Source organism: Lampetra planeri, chromosome 25, assembly GCF_965212315.1.
Source record: "Lampetra planeri chromosome 25, kcLamPlan1.2.h2, whole genome shotgun sequence".
NCBI classification, from domain to species: Eukaryota; Metazoa; Chordata; class Hyperoartia; order Petromyzontiformes; family Petromyzontidae; genus Lampetra; species Lampetra planeri.
In genome coordinates, this window is record NC_136131.1 from 5,921,335 (window position 1) to 5,948,483 (window position 27,149).

Consider the following 27,149-nt stretch of genomic DNA (forward strand, 5'->3'; position numbering starts at 1 on the left):
TTTATATTTTCACAGGAATCGTTTAATTTGTGATACAAACATGAAACTTGCCAGATATTCACAGTGGTGCGTGTTTTTTTTTCTAAAAAGGCAGCCACGAAAAAATATATCAGTGGTGAACATCTTTGATGTTTTTCTTAATTAACCACAGGACACTCGACAAATGTGACGCCTGTATCACCGAGGGTTGTTTGTGATTATTCGATTTTTCATGTCGTCTGCGCCACGAAGCAGCGAACGCCAATCGGCTTTTACCATGGGGGAAACGGAACGCCAGGTTCAACGTAGTGCAGCTAATTATGTGATCGATCCACTGCTGGATGAGGACTTTCCCAAGCCGCAGCCACCCTCTCACGATCCTCGTGTAACAATCCATGCGTCTTCTGCATATTAACCGATGTCATCGCTCCATCCTCTCGGTGGACATCTCCGATACGTTCAAATCCACAGCTGCCACTCCCGTTATTCTTGCCCGCCGTCCACCATCCAATGTTCATCCCATTCAAATATTCCCCTCCTGTGAACATTCGTGAGATAATTGCTCTCACTTAACCGACCACTGAACAGCTAGCCCCCCTCTCCAGGCGCTCGGTGACCTCGCAATCTCTGCTGACCAGTGGGTCCACGTCTCTGCTGCCGCTGGATTTGTCCGTGGCTTGACGCCACTGATGGCACCATGCTGTTAAACCGCCTGTAGGTGGAGTGGTGTAGCTGAGTGCAGTGCAGCGGATGAAATTCGTGGTGTCGGAGATGCAGTGTTGCAATTAGCGTAGTTAAAAGTGTAGTGTTGTGGTATAGTTAGCAGTGTTGTTGGCCATGTCGTGCAGTTGATAAGTGTAACGGTGTAATTGATAGTGTGACCGGTTTTAGTTTATAGTGAAGCGGTGTTGTTGATAGTTGACCGTGTGTAGCCAGCGTGGGGGTTCCCGGAGTAAGGGAGGCGTCACGACTGCGGTCCTCATTGTATTTTACAATATTTACACAGAACACGACACATGCTGTCGGGAGGCGCGCTGCCCCCACTCCACTGTGTAACAGAACCCCGACCCTCGCCCCCTCCCCGACCCCCGCAAAGCGCATTCAGTAGTGTGTGGAAGTTGCGGGGAACATGGTTGCACGCGTCAGCGCGACCTCCGAGAAACGTTATGTACATTGCTATGCTATACAAGCAGCCCCCTCCCTCATCCTCCTCCCCGTGAAAGGGGTCCCCGCAGTCAATGCAGAGTGCAACCGAACTCCACCCTCAAATTTACTCAGTTCAACCCAGTCAAACTCAACTCATCCCTAACTCAATCCAACTCGACCCTAACTCAATGCAAATCAATTCCACTTAATCCAACCATCAACTCCACCCAGCTCAATTCCATACAAGTACTCAACTCCACAAAACTCAACCCAACTCAACCCTCAACTTCACCAAACTAAACTTCATCTCAACTCCCCCCAGCTCAACTCAACCAAATGCAACCCTCAACTCCACCCGGTATGCGGACTACAGCCCCGCGCAGGCAGGGAGAGGAACGTGGGGTGGGGCGCGAGTGAGGAGGGAGACCTGGTCCATGTGAACACCACAAGCCGGAGGCACCGAACACTGAGGGGCCATACATCACAATAATAAAGGAAGATCAGCGTGTGCACGGTCACCACCAGACAGCCAATGCTACCCCAGAGCCATAACCAACCAGCCACCACCAGTACTAGCCATCCCACTGATTAAGACCAACTCGCCAGACACAAGTGGCCATCCCGATGATCATAACCCAGATTAAACGAGGCAGCCACGAGTACTCGTCATCCCACTGATCATAATCCTTACCAACGAGCCAGCCACTACTAGTGCTTGCCATCCTACTGATCATAGTGCTAACCAACTAGCTAGCCACGAGTACTCGCCATCCCACGAACCCTAACCAACAAGCAAGCCACCACAAGTACTAGCCATGTCATTGACCCTAACCCAGATTGAGGAATGCAACTTGATTCATGTCTATTCCTATGCCCATGAAAATGGAATAAATTACTCATCTTCACTCATGTTGTACGAGTGAGTGGACACGCTGCATTACTAGTAATGTAAAGAAATTCATGCATTCTGGAACCAAACCTCAACCCTAAAGTGTGATATTTAATTCATGGGCTCCCAGCACCAGTGTTTCACCAGGCTCCACTTTCAACTTACGGTTGCTTTCGGTAATTAGTGTTCACACTGCCAGCCACCCAGGGCACCCAGGCCACCACCTATGTGGACCCAGTCCCCGCCTCACCTGAGCCCACACGTGCCGTGTCTCACGAGGCTTCCAAATAAGGGGAGTTGACTCGTTCCAATGCGGAAATAATTATTGCATAAACCAGGACGCGAAGGTAGTGTGTGTGCGCGGCCATGGGGACGGGACACGTCGCCCACCCCCAGGCTGCATGCGTGCAGGGTAATGCGCGCGTATACTGCATATACTGTAATATAGACTGCGTGGTACGTGTACAAAACGCTTTTGCCGAAGAGGAGAGAGTTGCCTTGGCAGCCGATGGCCTTGGTAGAGACCTGACCACCGACGTGGAGGGCTCCCCACCCAGCAGAACTCTTAGCCATATGCCACTGCAGCCACGCTAGCCGTGCGAAGCCGGCGAATTTTACTGACTGCACTTATAAAATTATAACTTGTTACATGTTTATATATTACACTCCAGCAAAGTGCTCGGATTTATACTTCTCAAGTACACCTGCCACCAATATTAAATATTAGAGAGCTCTAAAACATATCGGCAATAAAATTTTCAACAAATCTATAACTTTGATAGACCTTACGCTTTGGCAAAAGGTGGAAATAAACTTAAAAAAACGAAGCGTCTGTGTGGGGGGGCGGCGTGGGGGCCCTGCACGTTCCTGCGTCGTCATGAACGGCGGCTGCAGGCCCTGGGGGCCCCAGTCCCTCCCGGGGTTCGGCCCCATCCAGGCATCTCGGAGACCCGTATAGAGAGGGGCCCTGTCTCCCCTCGCTTCCGCAAGTCACTTGGCACCGAGCGGAGGCCCCGTTCCGGCCCCTTCCTATACGGTGGCGGCGGGGCCCCCCGTGTCCCCCGCACTCCGCTCATCACGGGCCCCCCCGAGGTCGGCGCGTGCGCTGTGAGGCCACTTCCTCGTCGTTTCGTGAGCGATTAGGCGCAGTTCCAGTGGCAAGCGAAGCTCCGGCAGGGCCACATCGGGAAGGGGGCTATGTGGGGTAGGGGCGGGGGCTACACGAGGCCCCAGGGCCCTTCCTCAGAAGCTGTTCTCGTGTCCTGCCAGGATGTAAAGGTTGCTCTGGGCGACCGGGTTGTCTGTCGGCCGGCTCTCGAGCACCACCACCCTGCTGAGGTATGCGGCACACGCACCGCGACGTCACGCGCGCTCCGCAACGCACCACACGCGTCACATCACACCACACATGGCACACCACACAGAGCACATCACACTCCAACCACACCACACCACAGGCAGCACACCAAACCACACGCAACACACCAGACCAAACAGCACAAAAACCCATACAGGATACCCAACCAGCATGCCACCCAGCACACCACCCACCACACGGCTCCCGGCACACCGCGGGAGCTCACCTGTCTGAGCCCAGCATGCGGAACACGCGTGTCTGGTCGCCGATCTCCTGAGTGATTTCGTTGGTGCGGAAGCTGCGGCCCTGCATGCCATGCTTCCAGAACGCCAGCACGCTGTCCTGCAGGCATACTGTGCACAGTGGTGGTGGCACAGCCGGTCACACCAAGGGTCATGCAGCGAGTTATACAGCGGGACACACAGCGGGACACACAGCGGGAGACAGCGAATTACACAGCGGGTCACACAGTGGGAGACACAGCGGGAGACACACAGAGTTACACAGCAGGTGACACAGCAGGTGACAGCAGGAGACACAGGGAGTTACACAACGGTTCACACAGTGAGTTACACAGCGGGAAACACAGCAGGTTACACAGGAGCGGGAGACACAGCGGGTTACACAGCGGGAGACACAGCGAGTTACCTAGTGGCAGACACAGCGGGTTACACAGTGGGAGACACAGTGGGAGATACGGCGGGTTACACATGGGGAGACACGGCGAGTTACATAGTGGGAGACACAGCGGGAGACACGGCGAGTTACACAGCGGGTTACACAGCGGGACACACAACAAGTCACACAACGGGTCACACCACAAGCCGTACAGCGAGTTACACAGTGGGACACACAGTGGGTTACAATGGGTGTCACACATGGGGTGACACAGCGGGGCCGCGTGATGCGTGCTGTGATGCGTGCTGTGATGCATGCCGTAAGCTGTGCCGCATCTTACCGATGCAGTCAATGCGGAAGTTGAAGAGCAGCTCGGTGGCCATTCGGCGACTGGACTTGAGGCGTCCCTGCAGATTCACGATCTGTACACACCCTACACACAAACGCACGCATTTATACACACGCACACACATCATGCAGACAAAGATCCCCCGCATAGCCTCAACAGACTGTGGGGGGCAAGTGCTGTTAGGAAGCACCTATGTAAGCCGGCACGGCACTACGCCTGGCCGTCTTTTGTCTCCTGAGTAGGGATGATTACACACTGCACCAGGATCTCATTTGAGGCTGAGTCGACCTCGGGAAGGCTCGGCACCGGTTCAAATATTCGTCACTGGTGTTGGCCTTGAGCGGGAATCGAACTCGGGTCGCTGTATGTTGAACTTCTTTCACACCGTACGTAGTCAACCAGGCTAACCACTACACTACTGCTCCCTATTATTCACGTGCGCACACGTGCATGAATGCATGGCAGTCGTGTAAAGGAAGGGCTGGATGAAGGATGATGGGAGGGAAGGGGTGGGTGAGCGTGAGAAGGGAGGGAGTGCACTCACTGTCAGTGCACACCAACAAAGTCTCCTTCTCCAGCTGAGTGACGTGCACGTGCTCCAGGGGTGCGCCGCCTGCATCCCAACACAGCGTCACACCGGCACCGCATCGCTCACGCCTCCACGCACACACACACACACTCTTCCGCTCCTCCACACACGTTCACACACACACCCCTCTACTCCTCCACACACATTCACACACACACCCCCCTACTCCACATACGTTCATACACATCCCTCTAATCCACACACGTTCACACACACACACACCCCTCTACTCCACACACGTTCACACACACACCCCTATACTCCTCCACACACGTTCACACACACACCCCTATACTCCTCCACACACATTCACACACACACACACTCCTCTACTCCTCAACACACGTTCACATACATACCCCCCTACTCCACATACGTTCACACACGCCTCTGCTCCTCCACACACATGTTCACACACACACCCCTGTACTCCTCCACACACATTCACACACACACACACCCCTATACTCCTCCACACACATTCACACACACACCCCCCTACTACTCCACACACGTTCACACACACACCCCTCTACTACTCCATACACACACATATCCAGATCATGTCACCACGGCCGTGGTGCAGGAGGTTGGCCTCGTACCGGTGCTGGTCTCGGTGAACCAGGAGGAGGCCGAGTTGAGGTTGATGGTATCAAGCCGCACGGCCTGGCCGGGGTCGGTGCCACGGCTCACCGACACGCACACGAGCGGGAACTCGTGCTCCGGCACCACGAGCAGCTCGAACACGCGCAGTGGCACCGGCAACCGGAACTCAAAGTGCTGCTCACGCAACACGCAGGTGTACACAAAGACCCCCGGTGTAGAGCTCAAACAAACCGTTGGGGTAAGTGCTGTTCGCAAGTTGCACTTACGAAGGCCGGCATGGCACACAAAGGTGTGGGTGGCCAACACCACACCTGGACTCCTTTGTCTCCCTAGTGGTGTGTTTACACACTGCACCAGGTACTAATTTAGGGCCGAGTCAACCTAGGGGAGGCCCAAGACCGGTGCAGATAATCGTCACTGGTGTTGGCCTTGAGTGGAAATTGAACGCGGGTAACCGATTTGAAATGCAGCGTGCTAACTGCTGCACTACCACTCTCCACGTATGTGTGCACAGGTGTACACGCACGCACGTGCGTGAGTGACGCATGCGCTCAACCACTAAGGTGGCGGCGCTGGGGAGATTTGCGACCTCTCACCTTGATGAGCATGAACCGCTGCATGGGCTCGTACCACTGCAGAAGTATGATGCCCGACTGCAGCGCGCCGCACAGGTACTTGTTTCCAGTACTGGGGTTACGCACTGCGCTCACACACGCACACAAAGACAAACATCTCCCATTATAGCCTTTGACAGACCGATGGGCTAAGCGCTATTAGTGAGCGGCTATTCAGGTTGGCAAGGCATACGATGGGCGCGCCGCTCACACCTCACCTACGCAGCACTTTTGGCAGCCTTTGGTGTCCTGGAACTTGGTCGAAACGGCAAATTTCCTGCACGGAGACAGCACAGCCAAACGAGACCAGTTTGAGCGGTGTGTCGCGGGTGAGGCACATGGGGTGGCGTCAACGAGTTGTGCGGCGCGAGGCCGCCTCCCCGTACCGTGGTATGATGCGGTCGGGGAGGCGGTGTGTGGGGATGTGCACGGGAAGGCTGTGCTGTCTCCTCGCCTGCTCAAACAGGCCGAGTAGGCTGTGCGAGTAGAGCTGGGACGTCTTTCCTGCACGCACCGCCACACGACGCACAGCAACCACACACAGCAACCATAGCCCCCATAAGGAACCCGCCACCGCACACGCACACACAACCACTATAAACAACCAACACAGCCACCCCAAGTTCACACACAACCACCTTACAAAGCCATCGATGCGCAGTACTACCCAAAGCACTGCAGTAGGGAGGGGTTAGATCTGGAACTCCCTTCCCCCAGTAACCCATGCTGCTGGCTCCCTGCCCCTGTTCAAGTCCATGGCTCAAGACCTCCTTCCTCCTGTCATCTGCCTATGACCGCCTCTGTTGAGAACATAACACTCCCCCCCCCCCCCCCACCGACTCAGCCTGTGCAGCATGTTGAGATGCGGCTGCATTTAGATGCTGCCGTATAAACCGAGTATAAATTGTAATTGGAGCACTTACCGCAAATGGACATGAGCACATTGTTGACGACGTAGAGCCAGCAACAGCGGCGGGGGTAGAGCTGCAACAACAAGGACACACAGAGTCACAACAACCCTCCTACCCCCAGGTGTTTTCTGCTGGTGTGGGGCAGTAATGGAGTGTTGGGCTGCGTGCGTGGCGTGTACCGTGGTGCATGGTGCGGCGTGTGCTGGGTGCGTGGGCCACCACCTGCTCCATGCTGGCCTCGTGTAGCTCGTTGAGGTTGAGGTTGTAGATGCCCTCATCAGCCCCGAATATGAGGTGCTGGTCTGTGGACACAATGACGCGACTCGCGGGACGCTCTTTCCAACGACCGAACAGCATTATCTAACGTCCGCTATGAAGTGGATGACGCGGAGTGCCACCATGGGTATTACACACGCGCCAGAAGTGACTGGTGCGGCCGCCGGATTTGAACCGTGAACCCTTGCAATATGCGGCGAAAGCTCGCCCGCTGGGCCACGCCACCGCTCAAGTAGCCAAGTGGCCGGCTGACGCGCCATTTGTTGAACAAGTGTGGAGAGGGATCCGGAACCTGAGTCTAGGTAAAAAGCCGGGTAGAGAAGACCTCTGCAGCAAACGGCCAGGGAGGCTGGCGATTGTGTGCCGGCTGCCCCATATGACATCATTACAACTGTCTGCACCACAGCAAAGGTTCTCCCGGATTGGAAATATGCCCTGGTGGTGTCCCCCTTTGTAAAGAAGGCACATGTGCGTGCGTGCATTACCGCGAGTCTCGGGGTTGATCCAGGATGACGCACAGTTGATGTGGAGTGGGCAGCCATTGAACACCTTAGAGAAGCATGCGCCCATCTGGGAGGCAAGAGAGAGTGCAAGTCGCCAATCAGCACCCAGCACAGCACCGCCCTCTGTCCAGGTCCCACTCACTCACCCACGCACTCACTTACTTACCAACTCAACAACAACAACAACCGCCATTCGCCACTAAGTGGCGATGACGTCACCACGACACTTGTGCCAGGCTATGTTACACGTTGAGGCCATGTGAAGTGTTGAACGCCCGCTGGCAGGAGGTCACGGGGCAGACCCAGGTGCCACGGATCGACTGAGATGACTGGCTAATGCACTACCTGTGCCACCTACTGTGCTAACTTGATGTGCTTTAGCCACCTGACGCTCCGCTCGTTGTTGTGAGCATCACTCCTTCCCCCTCCGTTGTTGTTGGAGTGCAACTGCCTCCAACTGCCCAGTAGCGTCCTTCACGAGGCTCCTCCACAGAGGCCGATCTTGACACCGCTGGTACCAGTCATCGGCAAGTCCACTCAGCTCCACGTCCTCCTGTACCACATCACCCCATCTCTTCTGTAGCCCATGCCGCGCCCGTTTAGCCCCCTCGATACGGCCGAGCAAAAGCTGTTTAGGCATGCGGTGGCTGGGCATGCGGGCTACATGACCCAGCCAACGCAGCCTTGCCTGCCGGAGGAGCTCACCGATGGGACTTTGTCCAGCTCTTTCGAGGATATGTGAGCTCCTCACACAATCCAGCCTGGTTAAACCCAGGATGGATCGTAGGCAGGCCAGCCTAAATGTTTCTAACCGGCGAAGATTAGGGGGGTCCACGAGAAGACCTCAAGTTTCGTGCAGAGCGATAGACCAGATAGCTTCCACACAGCGTTACGCAACCGATGAAAAGATAATGCCGCTCGACTGATTCGGAGTGAGGAGACCTCTGCTGTCAAACCGGAGCCAGTCATGAGCACCTTGCCCAGGTATGAGAAACTCTCCACTCTCTCCACAACTGCCCTACCACCAATTGGGAGTTGTGGGGGTGGAGTGTCCGATGGTACAAAATACCCAGGCAGGTGCTTAGTTTTGGTAGGGCTGATGGTAAGTCCCCACCTCTTAGAGGCAAGCTCCCACTTACCAACTCACCCACTCACTTACCCACACATCCATTCATCGACACACCCACTCACCAACTCGCCAACTCACCGCACTGTAGGTCACCTAATCTTTCCGCTTCTTCCCTCGCACTGCTCAACTTTGGAATTCCGTACTCTTATCATCGTCTCTGTTCCCGACAAGCTTTTACGATAACTTCACTCAATTCAAGAAATGTAAATCACTCTTATCTGTGATAGTGCTGCTTGTTGCTGGCCCCGTGACGATTTGGGCCTGTGCCCAGCTACTGTGTTTAAATGACAATGATGATGATGAGACTCACGTGCACTTTCGGAGTCGGTGGGAGCCCGTTGATGCTCTGCTTCTGCAAGACAGAGGTGGGGGGGGGGGGGTGGCGGGGGGGGTTAAGAGAACCTGGGTGGGGGGCAAAAGCCCCTGGTGTCACAACCGTCCTTTGCAAGGCGTTCAATGCCACCTATTCCGCTCACCTGGGCATCCATTTTGTCTTTGTCCCCTCTCAGAGTCCGGGGGGGCACGGTGGGGGGCACGGAGGCCCCCTGCGAGTCCCGCTCCACCTCCACCGCCGCAGGCGACGCCCCCCGCTCACCGTTGGGCAGCACTCCGTTCGCTGCACGTGCCACGCACACACGTGTCGCACGCACGTCACGCAGGTTCCGCACACATAACACAGCATGCACACACAACACAGCATGCACACCCAACACACCATGCACACACAACACACCATGTCCACACAACACAGCATGCACACACAACACAGCATGCACACACAACACAGCATGCACACACAACACAGCATGCACACACAACACACCATGCACACACAACACACCATGCACACACAACACAGCATGCACACCCAACACACCATGCCCACACAACACAGCATGCACACACAACACAGCATGCACACACAACACAGCATGCACACACAACACAGCATGCACACACAACACAGCATGCACACACAACACAGCATGCACACACAACACACCATGCACACACAACACACCATGCACACATAAGACAGCATGCACACATAACACAGCATGCACACACATGAGTCACCACAGGGCTCAACTCGCACCACTGCATCCTGTGCCGGCTGTGTGTGAGAGAGGGAGGGGGGGAGGGAGAGTGGGAGGCTTACTGGAGGTGTCGGGGGAGCCCTGGGGTGCGAGCTGCGATGGCCTGGGGGGCGCTGCCCCCACGGTCGCCGATTTTTCCTCTCCCTCGACGGAGGTTGGAGGGGGCCGGGGAGGTCCTAGCGGCCGTGGTGGGGGGCCGCCCCGGGGGGAAAGGCGGGGGGGTGGTGGCCGTGGAGGAGGGGGGGTTCCGCGCATGCTCCCCGTGCCCCCCGGTGCCACGCTGCGGATGGTGGCGCACCGCTCCTCGTCCGGTGTGCTCTCCTCCGAGCTGCCGGTGCCACGCGCCTGTGGGGGAGCACACGCGGCGGTGCGACATCCCCATCACATACCGCGCCCAACAGCGGCACAACCATCAACGGCAATGACACGGTGGCACTTTACACTCATTATAGGAGCGGTGGTGATGGTGGTGTTGCTGATTGTGGTGGTATTGAGTTATGATCTGGTCAATTTCATCAGTGAGCTTCTCCGGTAGCGAGGCTGCGTTGGCTGGATCACGAAGCCAACATGCCGAGCAACCGCATGCCTAAGCAGCTTCTGTTTGACCGGAAATATGGGGCTAAACGGGCGCGGCACGGGTTAGAATAGAGTTTGACTGATGCGGTAGAGGAGGATGTGGAGCTGAGTCGACTTTCCGAAGACTGGTACCAGCGGTGTAAACATCAATCTCAATGGATGAGGCTCGTAAAGGATGCTACTGGGCAGTTGGAGGCAGTCACCTTCCAACAACAGTGGAAAGTGGAGGACCGACACTCACAACGCGCAGAGCGCTGGGCGGCTAAAATAGACATTTGGCACAGTGGAGAGCACAATTGGTGCATGTGCCAGTGATCTGGATCTGTCCCATGACCTCTTGTCAGCGAGTCTTTAATGCTTTTCATGGCCTCAAGATACACGTAGCCTGGCACAAGCGCCATGGTGACATTACCGCCACTTAGTTGCGAACGTCAGTTGTTGTTATTGGTTGTGACGGGCGGTAAAGGTGGTGATTCTGGTGGTGTATTGAGTGGAGAGCCGGGGGCTGTACCTTTGTGGGGATGGGTGGTGGTGGAGCCCGCTTCAGGGTGCAGCTGGAATCACACGCACCACACGGATTCGCGGTCAGTGTGTCCGCAGTGAAGGCGAATCAGCTGCTCCCTCCTGCGACTCTACTGCTCTCGTGAGTCATGCAAACGAGGCTATCCTGGCCTCTCCAGTTCTCGCCTCGTTTAACAAAATCAACTTGAACCCAACACAATTCAAATCACCACCAACACCTCCTCTGGCCCGAGGCTCCCACAAAAATACTCGACGTTAGTCACGACAGTGGAGGTTAGAGGTTAGAGGACAACTTACTGTTCAGACTCATCATCGTCATCCAGGTGTGTCATGTGACCCCTGGAGAGGACACGGGGGGCGGGGTTTAGGGTTAGTGCGAGCAGCCTCACGGCTTCCAACGGCTGTTAAGGCTCCTCACCCCCAACCCCCACTGAGCACTCCACACCACAGCCAGCACGATTATTTAGGAAGCGAAGCGTAATCTGTGGACAACGCGTCGGCGGGATGGTGACGTCGTTAGTGAGAGCGAGAAACCCCGGATCTGAAAGCCTGGCACTGTATGCAGGGGAATGATTAGGGCGAAGCGTAGCGTGGATCTTGTACCTCTGCTGTAACTCCTCCTCCACAGACTTGAGGAGGCTCCTGCCAGGGAGGATACGGGGAACGGGGAGGAGAGAGGGCAGGGTAGGGTGGAGGGGCGGGGCAGGCACAGGGAAGGGCAAGGCAGGGGAGGGCAGGCGGTCACCTCCGATCGGTTGAGGTGTAAAGCATCGTCAAAAGCTGGTGCAACACAAGCCGCTCCCCCGGGTAAAGGAGACTGCTTGGAGACTAGCTACGTTGCGGCAGATGCGGGACACTGGGGCCTACAGCACGGGCGAGGTGGTGCGTGGCAGTGTGTGAGGACGTGTGTGTGTGAGCATGTGCGAGGATGTGTGCGAGCGTGTTTGAGGGGATGAGTGCATGTGAGTGTGGGGCGCGTGCGCGAGGATGTGTGTGTGTGGGAGTATGTTAAATGCTAAAAGGCATATTTTTATGAGTGAGGGAGCGTGTTCGCGAATGTGTGCATGCATGTTGAGTTTATGTGTGCGAGTGAGGGAGTGAAGAGTTTAGTGCGTGAGGCATTGAGGGTGTGTGTGTGTGCGAGATCGAGTGCAGGGGTGTGAGTGGCGGAGTGTGAGTGAGTGTGTGTGAATGCGGGTGCATTGCGGATCCTCACTTGGAGGACGTGGGTTCCTTGGGGTAGGTTGACCACCCACTGCCCAGCTCATACTCCTCCTGCATGTCCTGAAACGCACAAAACACATGCACACACGCAGGGACACACATGCACACACACGGACACACGCACGCACACAGAAATGCGTGCATGGACACCCGCACGCATGGAAACATACACAGGCACACACACGAGGACAGGCCAACACACGCACACGCGCACACACGGACACAGAAAGCATGCAGTTATCCACAGGTACAAAGCGAGGGCCGCAGCACGAGCAGAGGAACCACCGCGTGCATACGTCTCTCCCATCGCTCTGGAGGCTGGCGCTTCAATCACCTCACGATTCTAGCAGGGAGGAGGGCGGCCTAATGAAGGCTGGAGCCCCTCCTCCAGGCCAGTAATTCTCAACTGCAGTCATTCCGACCCCCTCTAGATAAGGGCTAACGCATTTCAGGAATCGAGCGAGGTCATAACAAGAGCTTGGGAAAAATAAACGATGAGGGGGAATTCCAAAGTGGAGCAGTGCAATGGAGGAAGCAGCGTTGTGACCTGTAGTGTGGTCAGTGGATGAGTGAGTGAGAGAGTTGTTGTGACGTGCAGTGCGGTGGTTCAACAGTGTGGATGAGATGAAACAGTCGATATCTTTAAGACCGAGTCCTCAACATGGAATCAGTAACCTTGTTAGTACCGATAGAAGAGTGATGAGGAGGTGCTCAACTGCTGCGTGAGCGAGTGACTGGAGTGAATCAGTGAGTGCTGGGTCATCAATTAATCAGCGACTGCCTCACTCTGAATCTATCTGGTGCAGCGAGTGCTCCAGGTCACATTTGACAGCAGTAAGAGTTCAACTTGCGACGTGTTTTTGTTCTCTGCGTTGCAGTCGTAAATATTCAGGGGGTGCACAGTCAAGAGATCAATTGCAAAAACAGCCAGGGGACAGAAGTGGGTGAGCACGCAAAAATGGACCCCGCGTGGCGGTGAGCTCACGGGCCCACAGACAGGCGGACAGACAAACCATGCACACTAATGGGAAACGGAGATGGGCAGTGAAGTGCACACGTGGACGCGTGGCTGTGGCCACAGTGCCGGGGGTCGCACACAAGCGCAAAGCTCGGAATGAGACGCAAAATAAGCGTGGGACGGGTGCACGCACGAGACGCACGAGACGCACGAGACGCATGGACACAGACGGAAAAGAGGTGTGCGGTACCAGGAAGGGCCGTGCCGTGAAGTACAACTCGTCCGCACCCTCCTGGCCCGCGTGGGGCTGACTCGCACAGACACATGCACACATATGACACAGACACACAGAGCAGACACACACAGAGCAGACACACACAAAGCAGACACACACAAAGGGCAGAGACAGACGCACACATATGCAAACACACGAAACACAAATACACAACATACACGGACACACACAGAAGGCAGACACAACACAAAAGACACCACACCACCCCACAGGGACACGCGACAACACGTGGACACAAATACAAAACCGTACACAAATGCGCACTCCCATGCTCGTACACACGCACGCACGCACCCACACACAGGCACGTGTCACGAGTTATCTTGCAAGCGGTGTCGCTCTTCGTGCATCCCCAGCGTGCGTGAGTTAGGCTGCAGTCAAAGTTGGAGCTGGCACGATGCGTTAGCAATGAGTTATGTGCCACGCGCCGGGCTCATGTGTGCGTGCATGCATACATGTGTGCCGTGTACGTGTTGCCGTGTGTGTGTGCGTGTTGTGTATGCGCGTGCGTGCGTGCATGTGCGTGTGTGTGTTGGCTGTGCGCGTCTGTGTGCATACCACCGCAGGCTCCCTCCGCCACCTACCAGGTCGTGATGTGGCACCGTCTCTTTCCTCAACGGAGGATCAAAGGTCACCTGGTCAACTGACATATGAGGAGGAAGGGTACGCAGGGAGACAGTAGCTGAGTGGCGGTGACCCGGAACGCGTCCTCACTGCTCGCGCACCTCCCACTCCACCTCCTTCATGGGGTGCGGTGACCCAATGTGGGCTCGTGAGTTGTGAGGTCCCTAAACGGCTTCGGCCCTCCCTGCTGCCCTGGCTGCCCCTGTTGTTACTGAGCCCCGGTTGGGCCCCGGTTAGGCCCCGGTTAGGCCCCGGTTGCGACAAGAGCAGCTCTCTCCCTCCCCCCAGTGTCTCCCAGCCCTGACTCCCCCTCCCAACTCCCCTCTGCTACCCTAACGTAGTCGTTAATGTAAGTCGCCCAAAGGGGGCATTCACCCAAGGAATGGAGCAGTGAAATCATCTCAAATGCGGATACTGGAGTTATATCGCCGAATCATGAGAGATGGTGGCAGCTTGGAGAGGCCTTCATCCAGCAGTGGATTGATCATAGCCGATTGAATTCAGAAGCTTTATAAATTATAATTGTTGTGGTGGTTGTGTAGCGTGTCGGGGTGTCTCACATGTGATCTCGGAGCGCGTGCGCTCAGCGCGGTCGTGCTTGTTGTTGGAGGGGATGCGGTGTGGCACCACCAGCGCTGGCTGCACACACCCATACACGTGAACACACAACGATGCCTCATTTAGCCTCAACATAACGTTGGGGTAAATGCTCTTGGCCAGTACCTATGAAGGTCGGCACAGCATACGAGGGGGTGAGTGGCTAGTACCATGCCCAGCTGCCTTTGTCTCCTGAGTGGCGATGTTAACACACCCCACCAGGTACTCGTTTAAGGCTGGGAAAACTGAAGTACGAATTAGGACCAATTCAAATATTTGCCACTGTTATTGGTCACAAGTGGGAATCGAAGTCAGCTAGCCGGTTTCATAGCGCAGTGCACTAACCGCTACACTGTCGCTCCACATGCACTTCCGCTCCCCACACGCACACAACTCTGTAATACAAACACGCAGGCAGCACAGCAAGAGGGAGCGGTGGCCGTCATGACACAGAAGGGGGGATTCAAACCCGATGTTCCATGTGAATGATGAGAGAACTCATCGCAGCAGGAGAACGTGTCGTGCAGGCCGTACACAAACTCAATGGCGCGTAGCAGCGCACTGCTCACACGCAGCAGGCAGGCGCCACCCCCATCCGCACGCCCCGCATGCACGCCACGTGACCACCGCGGCGCACGTGCAATGCTCTCAGCCTGCTCCAGACAAGAGCCAATTGTGTGGCCGTAGAATCGTTTAGGTCACCAGCACAGAGGAGAGTTAATAAATGTGGCCGTCCCAACAGAGGCAGCGATGAAACAGAGAGACACCTGCGGTTTGGTTTCATCTTCATTAGGACTCGTCACTTTTACATCTAGATTGAAAACTAATTTCTTGACGACTGCTTTTTGTGTTTAGTTTGTTGTCCTTCCCCCGCACCTCCGATTAGCATCGTTGTCTACGTACGGTGCGAAAGAAGTTCAACGTACATACATAGATACACGAGTACAGTAGTCAACAATGTTCACCGAGAGAAGGTGGCCATCGCATGAAGGGATGGTCATCGTGAGCAGGGGGATAGAGAAGGGGGCAGCCATCAAAGGCGGGGTTGAGAGGGGGCATCACGAGAGAGAGGGAGAGAGAGAGAGGAGGGGGAAGACGTCGTGAGGCTGGGAGCGTTCACAGTGCCGGCAGTGACGAGGGAAGCGGCGGCGTTAGCGTTACTCCACCCTCAGTGCAGCCCCATGGGTGGCGAGTTACGGGTTACGGTTACGGGTTAGGGGTTATGGGTTACGGGTTAGAGAGTCATCACTGCTGCAAAACACAAATCAGCTGCTACCTGCAGAGTAGGGGGGGGGCCGCTGCTCTGCACAGTGACGGGGGGGGCTCCAGCAAAGGCGAAGGGCCCCCCAGGGTTGACAGGTCCTGGGATGGAGGGCGGATCCTGAGAAGTAGGGGTCCCTGACAAGGTAGGGGGTCCTTGCAGTTTGGAGGGCCCTGGAAGGGCAGGGGCTCCTTGTGTTTTGGGGGGGCCTGGACGGGTAGGGGGTCCCTGTATTTTCGGGGGGCTTGGAAGGGTCAGGGGACACTGTATTTTGGGGGTACCTGGAAGGATAAGGGGCCCTTGTGTTTTGGGGGGTCCTGGAAGTATAGGGGGTCCCTGTATTTTGGGGGTACCTGGTAACGTAGGAGGCCCTTGTATTTTGGGGGCTCCTGGAAGGAGAGGGGGTCCCTGTATTTTGGGGGCTCCTGGAAGGATAGGGGGTCCCTGTATATTGGGGGCTCCTGGAAGGATAGGGGGTCCCTGTATTATGGGAAGACCTGGAAGGGTAGAAGGCCCCTGTGTTTTGGGGGGTCCTGGAAGGAGAGGGGTTCGCTGTATTTTGGAAGGACCTGGTAAGGTAGGAGGTTCCTGTGTTTTGAGAGGTCCTGGAAGGAGAGGGGGTCCCTGTATATTGGGGGCCCCTGGGACGGTAGGGGGCCCCTGTGTTTTGGGGAGCACTAGGAGGGTAGGGGCTCTCTGGGCCTTGGAAAACACTACCAGGATAGTTGGGCCTGGAAGAGTTATGGGTCCCTGTTTTTTGGGAGTCCCTGGTAGGATAGGGGGGGGCTGTATTTTCGAAGGCCCCGTAAGTGTAGGGGGCCCTTGTATTTTTTGGGGCCCTGGTAAAGTAAGGGGTCCATCAGTTTTGGGTGGCCCTGAGAGGGTAGGTGGCTCTTGTATCTTGGGGGGTGCTGGTAAATTATGGTGTTCCTGTGTTTTTGGGGGCCCTGGTGGCGTGGGTGCTGCCCGAGTAGGAAGAGGAGATTTGAGAGTTTGGGGACCCTGGGTTGGGGCCCGGAGTGTCGAGGGGCATTTGGGGGCAGCAGTGGAGGGGGTCTTGAGGGTTGGGGGGCCTTGAGGAGTGGGGGGGACCTTCACCAGGGAGAGGTTCTTGCGCTGAGAAGAGATGCAAAGTTGGAAGAAGTACAGACACATGTACACACACACACGTGTACACAAACAGGTGCAAACAGACACATGTATGCACACACAGGTACACACAGAGACGTGTACAGACATACAGAAACGCGTGTTGATGCGCAGGTGGAGGCACAAGCCGGGACACACACACGCGCACGCGCATGGGAGAGGATATAGAAAGTAACCCCAAGAGTATGGGGGTGGAGGTTCGGGGGCAGAAGGGGGGGATGGGAGTGAAGGGGTGTGGGGGTAGCTGTGTGGGGCACGGGAGTGTAAGGGACCTGGTAGTGGTGGGGGGTACAAGGCTGTGTGCGTGGCGCGTGCGGAGAGTGTGCGGTGAGCGCGGCACCTCAGCGTCCTCGTCGTCCTGATCAGAGGCGCTCTGTGCCGCGTGGTGCTGCTCGGGGTTGCTAGCTCTCTCCAGCAGCTCCAGCGCCAGTGCGCGGTTCAGTGGTTGCTGGAAGAAAGCGTGCTGTACCCGCACAGCGCGACACATCGCACACACCGCATACACCACACCGCGCGCACCCCATCAGCTCTGCGCCGCCGCCACGGCAAGTGCCCTCCCGGCCCCGTGTGCCGCCCCCGTGTGACATCGGCCTTACCGTAAGCAGCTTCTCCGCCGCGGGCCGCTTCTTGGGGTTCTTGGTGAGCGCCAGCTTGATGAAGTTGTGAAAGACGGGCGACCTGCACGCGGGCACACAGCCGCCTCGCCGTCACGCGACCCGAGCCGTCACGCTGTCCGCGCCATCAGGGGAGCTGCATGGTCATGGGAGCAGCCAACAGGGGGCAGCACCGTCCTGCAATGGCGCCAAACTCAACAACTGCATAATCCTGGCACGGAACGCATCAGCGATGACCGCCGGGCTCAGCAACTCTACAGATTTAAGCTGTGCGCTTTCGATGTTGAAACCAAATCCATATTCTCAGTCTGTTACCCCCAGCTTCACACACTACCATCACCACCATTACCACACGTTGTTTTTCATCTTGCGCATTTCTAATTTACCCCCCCGGCAGCATAAAGGCTGCTTAATCTTAGCTTTCTTATCTACTTCTGCCCCCTGCATCACAAAGCTTCAGTTTGAACTCCATGCGTTGCCTCCCAGCGCCCCCCCGCCCCGTGCTTCACAACGTTGCCTCCCAGTCCACAGCCCGCCCACACACTCACCATGGCCCCTCCCCTCCCTCCATCCCCCGCGACGATATAATTCCTCGTCACAGCCATCTCTTAGACACACTTAAGCGGTTGTGCTTTCGCTACGTTGTCCCCACCTGAAGGACGCTTGTGTTGTGCCCGAAACGTCGTGATTTAATTTAGTTTTCATTTATTTAATAAAAAATTTTACCTACGTGACTTTACCGAAAAGAAAAAAAAACCCAAAGAGTATGAACCATGACCCCAGACCGGTTTCTCAACCGCTCATCGTACCGCTTGTCTCCACAAAAAACTTGAAGTGAATTTCCTTTAGTATTGGTTGAATGCAAGATAACTCTGGATTGGTTTCGACATGCGTCTCTACGATCGCCAATGTCATCTCATCACATGACATCAAGTTCCATCAAAATGCCGATGATACACAATTGCACACCGCAGTAAAGTAAAAGTAAGATATGGAGAGCCTTGGTAACCTTGAAGATTGCTTAATCCAGAAAAATCGAAGGTTCTGCTGGTTGCCACTCAGGCTAAGGGAAAAAAATGTGGGAGGATCAGGTGTGGTGGTCACAGATTTCAAGATTCAATTTTCTACTCATCTAAAGACTAGAATGTAATTTTATCACCATGTGCAAAATATAGTCAGGTCCTGCAATTTGTTTTTCAGGGCTCTACGAAACATTCGACCACGATTGAGTCGTGACAAAGGCAACACGGTGCCATGTAGCGTCGTATTGACAAGGCTCAATTATTGCAACTCACGACTGTACGGAAAGTCTGGCAAAAACATAACCAAGCTGTAGCATGTACACAATTCTTTGGCACATGTCGTACTGCAAGATCCGACCATATCCGCCCAGTGCTCATCCAGCTGCATTGGCTTCCGCTTGCCGAATTAATATATTATATGGTCGTGCTCATTGCCACAAATGAACCAGAATACGTTGCGAAAGAAGTTCAACATAAATACATACATTCAATATCTCATCAACAGAGTCAGGCTTGCTTGAACCAATATTGGTGAACTGCCAGATGTTCATAGGCAAGGACCCTCTGTGTTAGATATGGGTCTTGGTTTTATGCACATCTCTATATGATACACACCACTTTATACACATGTTGAATAAACATTGATGCAATGTTGAGTATGTGTGTGTGTGTGAGTGCAGGGACAGTGTGTGAGAGTGTGGAGAGAGTGTGTGAATGTGTGTAAAGGGTGTGTGTGGAGAGAAAGTGTGTGAGAGTGTGGGGAGAGTGTGTGCAAGGTGCTCGCTAACAGCACTTGCCCCAACAGTATGTTAAGGCTATATGGAGAATCGTTGTTTTTGTGTGCAACGAGAGTGTGCCTGAGTGCGTGTTTGTGATGAGTGACACTGTTGTAGAGATGGCAAGGACTTTACCAGCGACCCTTGTCCTTTAGTTTCGGCGGCTGGTAGCCACTCTTTGACATGAGAAAGAGAACCCTGGAGAGGAACAGAACCACAAAAGACATCATGATCTGAAACCCAATCTAGAGGCCGACCGAAACTGAATTTCTGGTTTAGGCCAAAACCGAAACCAGACTGAAAGTAAAAAATTGACTTTCGGCCGAAACCGAAACAGGCGATGTTGACATACCACACCACTTACTCGTTTGAGGCTGAGTCGACCTAGGGGAGGCCCAGGACCGGTTCAAATAATCGTCACCGGCCGTGAGCGGGAATCGAACTCAGGCCGCCGGGTTCGTAGCGCAGCGCGCGAATCGCTACGCAGTCGCTGCCCCGCCCCCCACACACAGACACAGGCTAAAGACAAAGATCCCCCGACTGACCGGCTGATAGACTTAGTACTCGCGTTATATTCTAAAAATAGATCTTCGGTTGACGACCGAAAGTCAATATCAGTTTCGGCCGAAACCGAAACCAGATCGAAAGTTAAAACTTACTTTTGGCCGAAACCGAAAATTTAAAATTTACTTTCGGCCGAAACCGAAAGTTAAAAATTGACTTTCGGCCGAAACCGAAAGTTAAAAATTGACTTTCGGCCGAAACCGAAAGTATGCCGAAAGTGGCCAATTGCCAAGTTTCGGCGCCGAAACCGAAACCGAATTTCAGTCGGCCTCTAACCCAATCACACGCCAGGGGTCACCTGGGATAACTACGGATGGCCGGTGGTGGCGGGGGTGGGGTGGGGGTGGGGTGGGGGCGCGGCAGTACCTCATGGGGTGCAGGTCGAAGAGTGGCGGCTGCAGCTCGGCGAGCTCGATGGCGGTGATCCCCACGGCCCACACGTCGCACTGCTGGTTGTAGCCGCCCTTCCTCTCCACGGCCGCCACCTCTGGTGCCATCCTGCATCATTGCAGCAACACACACACACCATCATTACAGCAGCAGCACATTACGGCGACATCCAAATACATTATCACAGCAACCCCCACAATGGCTACACGCCAAACCAACACCCACCCGCATGAATGGCACGCATATCAGCCGCACCCCAAACATTGCTACACCATCAACCACAACACCTACACATCACCAACTATGCACACAAGCACCTACACTTACTCTGCGTTACCCACATGCAAATATACAGCTAGACTGTTGTCGAGCACCTATGAAGGCCGGCACATCCCACGAGGGGGTGGGTGGCCAGCACAATTAGTCTCCCCACTGGTGATGTTTACACACCACACCAGGTATTAATTTAAGGCGAAACTATTCCTCGCCGATCTTGGCCATGAACTGAAATCGTACTCAGGTTGCCAGGCTCATAGCACAGTGCGACAACAGCGCCACTGCACCCTAACTCACAGCCACATGTACAGTTGAACAAAGACAAAGATCCCCCATATAGCCTTAACAGACTGTTTGGGCAAGTGCTGTTAGCGAGCACCTATGAAGGCCGGAATGGCACACAAGGGGGTGGGTGGCCAGAAACCAAGCCCGGCCACCTTTGTCTCCCCAGTGGCGATGTTTACGCACCGCACCAGGTACTAATTTGAGGCTGAGTCGACCTAGGGGAGGCCCAGGACCAGTTGAGATAATCGTCACTGGTGTTGGCTGTGAGCGGGAATCGAACTTGGGTCGCTAGGTTCATAGCGCAGCGTGCTAACCACTACATTACACTACCGCTACACTACCTCTCCCCACAGTTAAACACTAGCGCACACACACACACACGTGTACAGTCAAAATGCATGCATGCCTTCTCAAAACATAAACAGCCGGGTCTAGCGAGGGCCCCAGGGAGGCCTGGCCTTGGCCGGGGCACGCTGCTCACCAGTACGGTGTGCCGATGAAGGATTTCCTTTTGGCAATCGTCGCAGTTATTTGTGCCGAAACTCCAAAATCAGCTGAACACAAACAGAAAAAAACAGTCACGTGTGGCCAGTCCCAGTGCGAGTGGGGGCACAGGGGTGTGGGGGGCACAGGGGTGTGGGGGGCACAGGGGCAAGGCCTCCTCACCCAGCTTGACGTCCCCATGGTCCGTGAGGAGGATGTTGGCTCCCTGCAGGAGGATGCACGGAGACACACGGCATTACTCTGGACCGATACTGTCCTTGCAATTACGTTCAGTTACCCAACAAAGCCTCGCTGAGTCTCAAGAGGTTTGAGGAGGGTCCTGCCGAGTTCTTGCATTCAAAGGCAAGGACGTTTTCCAATTGAGCAATTGGCAGTGTAATTTTTTAATTTGGCAAATTAGGTTCCTTGACACTGGCACAAAATGGACAACTTTTCTTTGAATGATGTCACGCGATCTTTTACGTCCCCTGTGAAGCAGACAGTGCATAGTATTTTACGGTTGCTACAAACCGCCATATTAACAAGGTTGACCTGCCCGAGTCAAGCTGCGAACCTCTGCAGCAAACGAGCTACTGCTGGGCCGCGTCACCACCCCACAGGGGGCAACTGCGCATGGAGACCATCAACCATGCACTGCACGCTCTGCAGGCACACGGAGGTGCTGTGGAAATTATGAATTGCGGGTGCTTAGCCTACCTTGATATCACGGTGCATCTTTCCGCGACTGTGCAGGTACGCGAGGCCCTGCAGCGCACACAATGACACAACCATGAGCGCCGTGAGCCCGCGTTCAACGCTTCCTTCTCCGATCAATCGTCAACACACGGCGGGGTGGTGGCCATGGGATCCACACACAGCATCTTCATCAAAAGCCAGGGTCTATCCACTGCTGGACAAAGGCCTCCCCAAAGCCGTCGCCATCTCTCACGGTCCTGTGATGCCACAATCTATCTCATTCCTGCACATGGGCTGATGATTTCATCGCTTCGTCTCCATGGTGCTCATCCTCTCAATAGCGTTCCCCTTTGTTTGCGATTCCATCACCAACCTCGTCACCGACCCCATTCTCACCTCGAAGCTTCCCGTCTGAACCCACTTCCCCTACTAACTGGCTAATATGACATCTGTGATTTGTGTTTGTTCCCTTAATGGGAGTTCCTCTTTCTGGGTCTCAGTAGAACTCCAACATTCACCTCTCCGTGCTTCTTCGCACACGCACGTAATTAATGTCCACGTTTTTAATCCATACGTCACGGCAGGTAGCATAATGCACTGATTGAAAACCTTCACTCTAGGCACATTGCTGTGTTCTTTTTCATGACCAAGTTCAGTTTTCGAAAACTACTCTCGCTGGGTCTCATTTGCCCCAAAAGTTTGTTAAGGCTATATGAGGGATTTTTGTACGTGTCTTTGTCTTTTGTATATGTGTGCTGTGTGCCACTGTGCTCGCATGTGTCCAACCTGCAGCGTTTCCCGGCACATGTAGGCGATCTGTGGCTCCAGCAGAGGTCCGGTCACTGGAAACCAACACAGGTGTCGGGATAACGCACCGTGTCAAGTCCAGTGGACTTCATATGAACACACGTCCCAGCGCAAGAACCCGTCGTTGTGTGGCTCACCATGGTAAATGTCCTGTAGAGAGCCTCCCCCACAGTACTCCATGCAAATCCACAGCTTGTCACGCCTGCACCACCAGCACAGCACACATGGCCGCTTGCTCACACACCGCTCACATACACATGCACACTGCTCACACGCAACGCTCAGACACCGCTCACGGGCACACACACTGCCCGCACGTAAACCACTCACACACACAGCTCAGACACACTGCTAATTCACTCTACTCTTGAGGCACAGGCGGTGGTGCACAAGTGCCAGCCAGTCAGCTGTGGGGCTGCGCCAGTCAGCACCCACCTCAGGTAACTGCCGAAGTATGCGACGATATTCTGGTGCTTGCACTCCTTCATCATGATGATCTCTTGCTGGATGACGGCAAAGTCATCCCCTGCAGCACCCGGCAGAGGACACGGAGCGGAATACAGAGCGACGCGTCTCGCGGGAAGGGCTCGGCAACAACGCAGGTTCGCAGCCTCGCCCAGGCCCCAGCTCACGCCTGCGTGCTATGGCGGTGGAGCCATTCGCACCTCCTTGCGGACCGCATGTCATTCTCATTTCTGCCCCGAGTGGTAATCGGGACCTCTGCCCCACCCCAGGACCCCCACCCCCCTCCCCCATACTAAACAGTCCCCGGCTCAGGGCAAACGCAGTCATGCCGCCGCAGTGACTCGTCCGCCGTGGTTACGCAGCATCCACGACATCTGATCGCTCGCACGCCAGCCGCATTCCTCGCTCATTCCTCCCTCCTCCAGGGACGGGCCCCGCGGCCCCGCGCTATTCCGAGCACCCAGGAAGAATGCCGGGGCAGCGTGCGGTGTCACCTGCCGCACGCCATCCCGGCCACACCTGCCCAGGGTGGCTGCAGCCCACCGGCCCCGGGCTGGTGTGCTAGCCCTCCACTTGTGCCGATAACGTGACTGACAGCAGCTGAGGAATGTGGGTGATGGCTCCTGGGCCTCCAGAGGATGGCGGGGGCCGGGGTACGGTGCGGGTCTCATAGATGGAGGAAGTGCGGGTAGGAGTCACGTGAAGGAGGGAAAACACGGGCAGAAGTGGGAAGCACGGGGTAGAATTGGGAAGCACGAGGCAGCAGGAGTGAGATGTGGGCAGCAGGGCAAACGGGCAGCCTCACCCTGCTCCAACTTGATGACTTTAATCGCTGACAGGTCTGCCGAACGCATGTTCCTCGCCTGGAATGTACACATACAAGCACAGACACACATTAATACAGACACACACACGCACATGAATACACACACAGACGCAAACATACGCACACATAAATATATACACACATACACACGCAGAACCACACATCGTCTTATATAATAGGGATAAGTGTTGTTATCAAGCACCTGTTGATGTCAGAAAGGCACATGAAGGGGCTGGTGCGGCTGACACCCCATTCAGTTGCCTTATATACACATGGACAGACACGCAGACACAGGGACAGACACACCCAGCCACACAGGGACAGACACTCAGGGACAGACGCACATTGAGGCACAGACAGAGACACACACATAGACACACACAGACACACACAGACACACACAAAGAGACACGGACACATAACAAAGACAAAGATCCCCCGTATAGCCTTAACAAAATGTAGGGGCAAGTGCTGTTAGCGAGCACCTATAAAGGCCAGCACGGCACACGAGGGGTGGGTGGCCAACACCACGCCCGGCCGTCTTTGTCTCCCTAGCGGCGATGTTTACACATCGCACCAGGTACTGATTTGAGGCTGAGTCGACCTAGGGGAGGACCAGGACCGGTTCAGATAATCGTCACCGGTGTTTGCCGTGAGCGGGAATCGAACCCGAGTCGCCAGATTCGTAGCGCAGCGCGCTAACCGCTACACCACCGCTTCCCACGGGCATAACATACATAACATACACCGTCACACACACACACAAACGTAAACATAGACTCGGTAAAGACAAACAAGTACAGACATGGGCAGAAAAACACGTAACAGACGCACTCTGCAGGAAACACAAACACATGGAAATAACTGAACACACTAACACGGGTTCCCCCCCCCCATACGGAGTCAAACCCATGTCTTCTGCATTGGCGGCGGCTTTCAGTACTCAGGGCGCAGAGACATCGTGGTGACAGGAGGAGACACGGAGGCAACGATAAGCGGAGAGACAGAGACGAGAGATCAGGAGACACAGAGACGACATCAGGAGACACAGACGAGACGACAGGGAGGTAGAGACGGGCAGAGACTCGAGGAGACATTCACAGAAACAAGGTCTCAGGGAGACAGACGAGGAGACATTGGGGGCAGGGAGCCAAGCAAGAAGACGGGGAGACGGAGAAGCAGACAGACAGTGAAGAAGAGACATGGTGAGTGAGGCAGGCGATAGACAACACAGAGACACGGGGGGCAGGGAGACACTGAGACGGGGGGCAGGCAAGCAGATAAACAGAGAGAGAGAGAGACCTATCCACAGCAAGACGACGAGACAGAAGGTCTCGAGGAGACAGCGAGGAGACAGGCAGACAGCGAAGCGAGGAGACAGGCAGACAGACGTCGTGGCTATCGGGGTAGACGGGGCCCGAGGCCGCAAAGCCTCGCTCTGTCCTAGCGGCTCCGCCCGGGTCCGCGGTCACCTCCCCCCGCGGGAGACCGCGGAGTGCCCGCGGGCGGCCCTCACCTTGTAGACGTCGCCATAGGTTCCGCTGCCGATCCTCTGGATGATCTCGAAGTCGTCCTGGGGATTCCGCCTCGAGATGTCGAGGCCGCTGCGCGTGGCCCCACTCATGGCGGGCGCCGCGCCGAGATGCGCAGAGGCAGAGCCGAGGACGCGGGGCCCTCACGGCCTCACGACGCCCCCTGCAGCCCGAGAGGGGCCGGGGTAGAGGGGCCGGGGGTGGGGGGTGGGGGGGTAGAGGGGCCGGGGGTGGGGGGTGGGGGGGTAGAGGGGCCGGGGGTGGGGGGGGGGACGGGGCCCGGGAGGGGTCGAGGGGGAGGGGTCGAGGGGGGGTGGACACGGGACCCCGGGAGGGATCGAGGGGGAGGGGTCGAGGGGGGGGTGGACACGGGCCCCGGGAGGGGTCGAGGGGGGGGAGGGGACACGGGGCCTGAGGATGGTCACAGGGGCCCCGAGATGAATGCAAAGGTGGTCGTGGTGGTGGTGGGGACGAGGGTGGGAGAAGACACGGGGGTCCCGAGAGGTACGGGGGGGGGGGGGTCTCGGTAGGGACAGAGGCCAAAGGGTCCAAAAAAGTGACGGGAGAGCCTGGGAGGGATGGGGACCCCTGTAAACGCAGGGACTCCAATAGACGTAGAGACCACCCCCCGCACCTCACCCCGACCTGCACACACTGCACCTGGGCCCCCAGGGCAGGCACCAGTGATGACTGTTTGCCAGAGCGAGGCTGCCCCATGCTCAACAACGGGCAGGCTGTCTGAACACGTCCGCCCATTCCAAACCACGGTTGCGTCACCTGTGTTGCACATGCCAACAGCCCTTGGTCAACCCACTGCTGGCTGCGTGCCTCCATACACAATTGCGGGTCGTGGGGGTCGTTCGAGATGCTCCCACTACGCAGCAGCGCACGGCAGTGGCGGCCGAGCAGTATCCAGGACAAAACACGCGAATTTTTCTAGATTTGAAGTTTTCGTGACTGCAAGGATCCATATTCTTTGGTTCTTTCGGTAAAGTCACGTAGGTGATTTTTTTAAAATCACGTTTCGATTGCAACACAAGCAATCATCAGCTGTGACAACCACAGCAAGAACATTTTTACGCGTATTTTTCTGCACTGCCCACGATGCACCATAGCGGCACCAGCTGCGCACGTGGCCAGCTGT

The 27,149-nt window shown here is 55.6% G+C and overlaps 1 protein-coding gene across 3 annotated transcripts; it reads right to left on the minus strand.

The window, feature by feature from the left end:
• Nucleotides 1-26,194, minus strand: LOC144727279 (mitogen-activated protein kinase kinase kinase kinase 3-like). Of its 3 annotated transcripts, XM_078605998.1 has the most exons (33): nt 25,990-26,194; nt 24,453-24,510; nt 23,618-23,708; nt 23,320-23,384; nt 23,162-23,217; nt 22,397-22,444; nt 21,863-21,905; nt 21,678-21,750; nt 20,612-20,743; nt 19,817-19,879; nt 17,866-17,947; nt 17,610-17,732; nt 14,823-14,901; nt 14,223-14,281; nt 13,594-13,650; nt 12,378-12,445; nt 11,765-11,803; nt 11,459-11,500; nt 11,151-11,193; nt 10,126-10,408; nt 9,443-9,582; nt 9,277-9,318; nt 7,820-7,904; nt 7,281-7,360; nt 7,071-7,131; nt 6,534-6,651; nt 6,366-6,424; nt 6,130-6,233; nt 5,530-5,707; nt 4,883-4,951; nt 4,330-4,422; nt 3,598-3,724; nt 1-3,347 (listed from the first exon to the last, which is right to left on the minus strand). In XM_078605998.1, exons 1-33 carry the CDS (start codon nt 26,095-26,097, stop codon nt 3,257-3,259), a joined length of 2,859 nt encoding a protein of 952 aa, XP_078462124.1. In that variant the 5' UTR covers nt 26,098-26,194; the 3' UTR covers nt 1-3,256. The 3 variants fall into 3 exon arrangements, with proteins under 3 accessions (XP_078462124.1, XP_078462126.1, XP_078462125.1); XM_078606000.1 differs by lacking the exon at nt 13,594-13,650; XM_078605999.1 differs by lacking the exon at nt 11,459-11,500.
• Between the last annotated feature and the right edge of the window lie 955 nt (nt 26,195-27,149).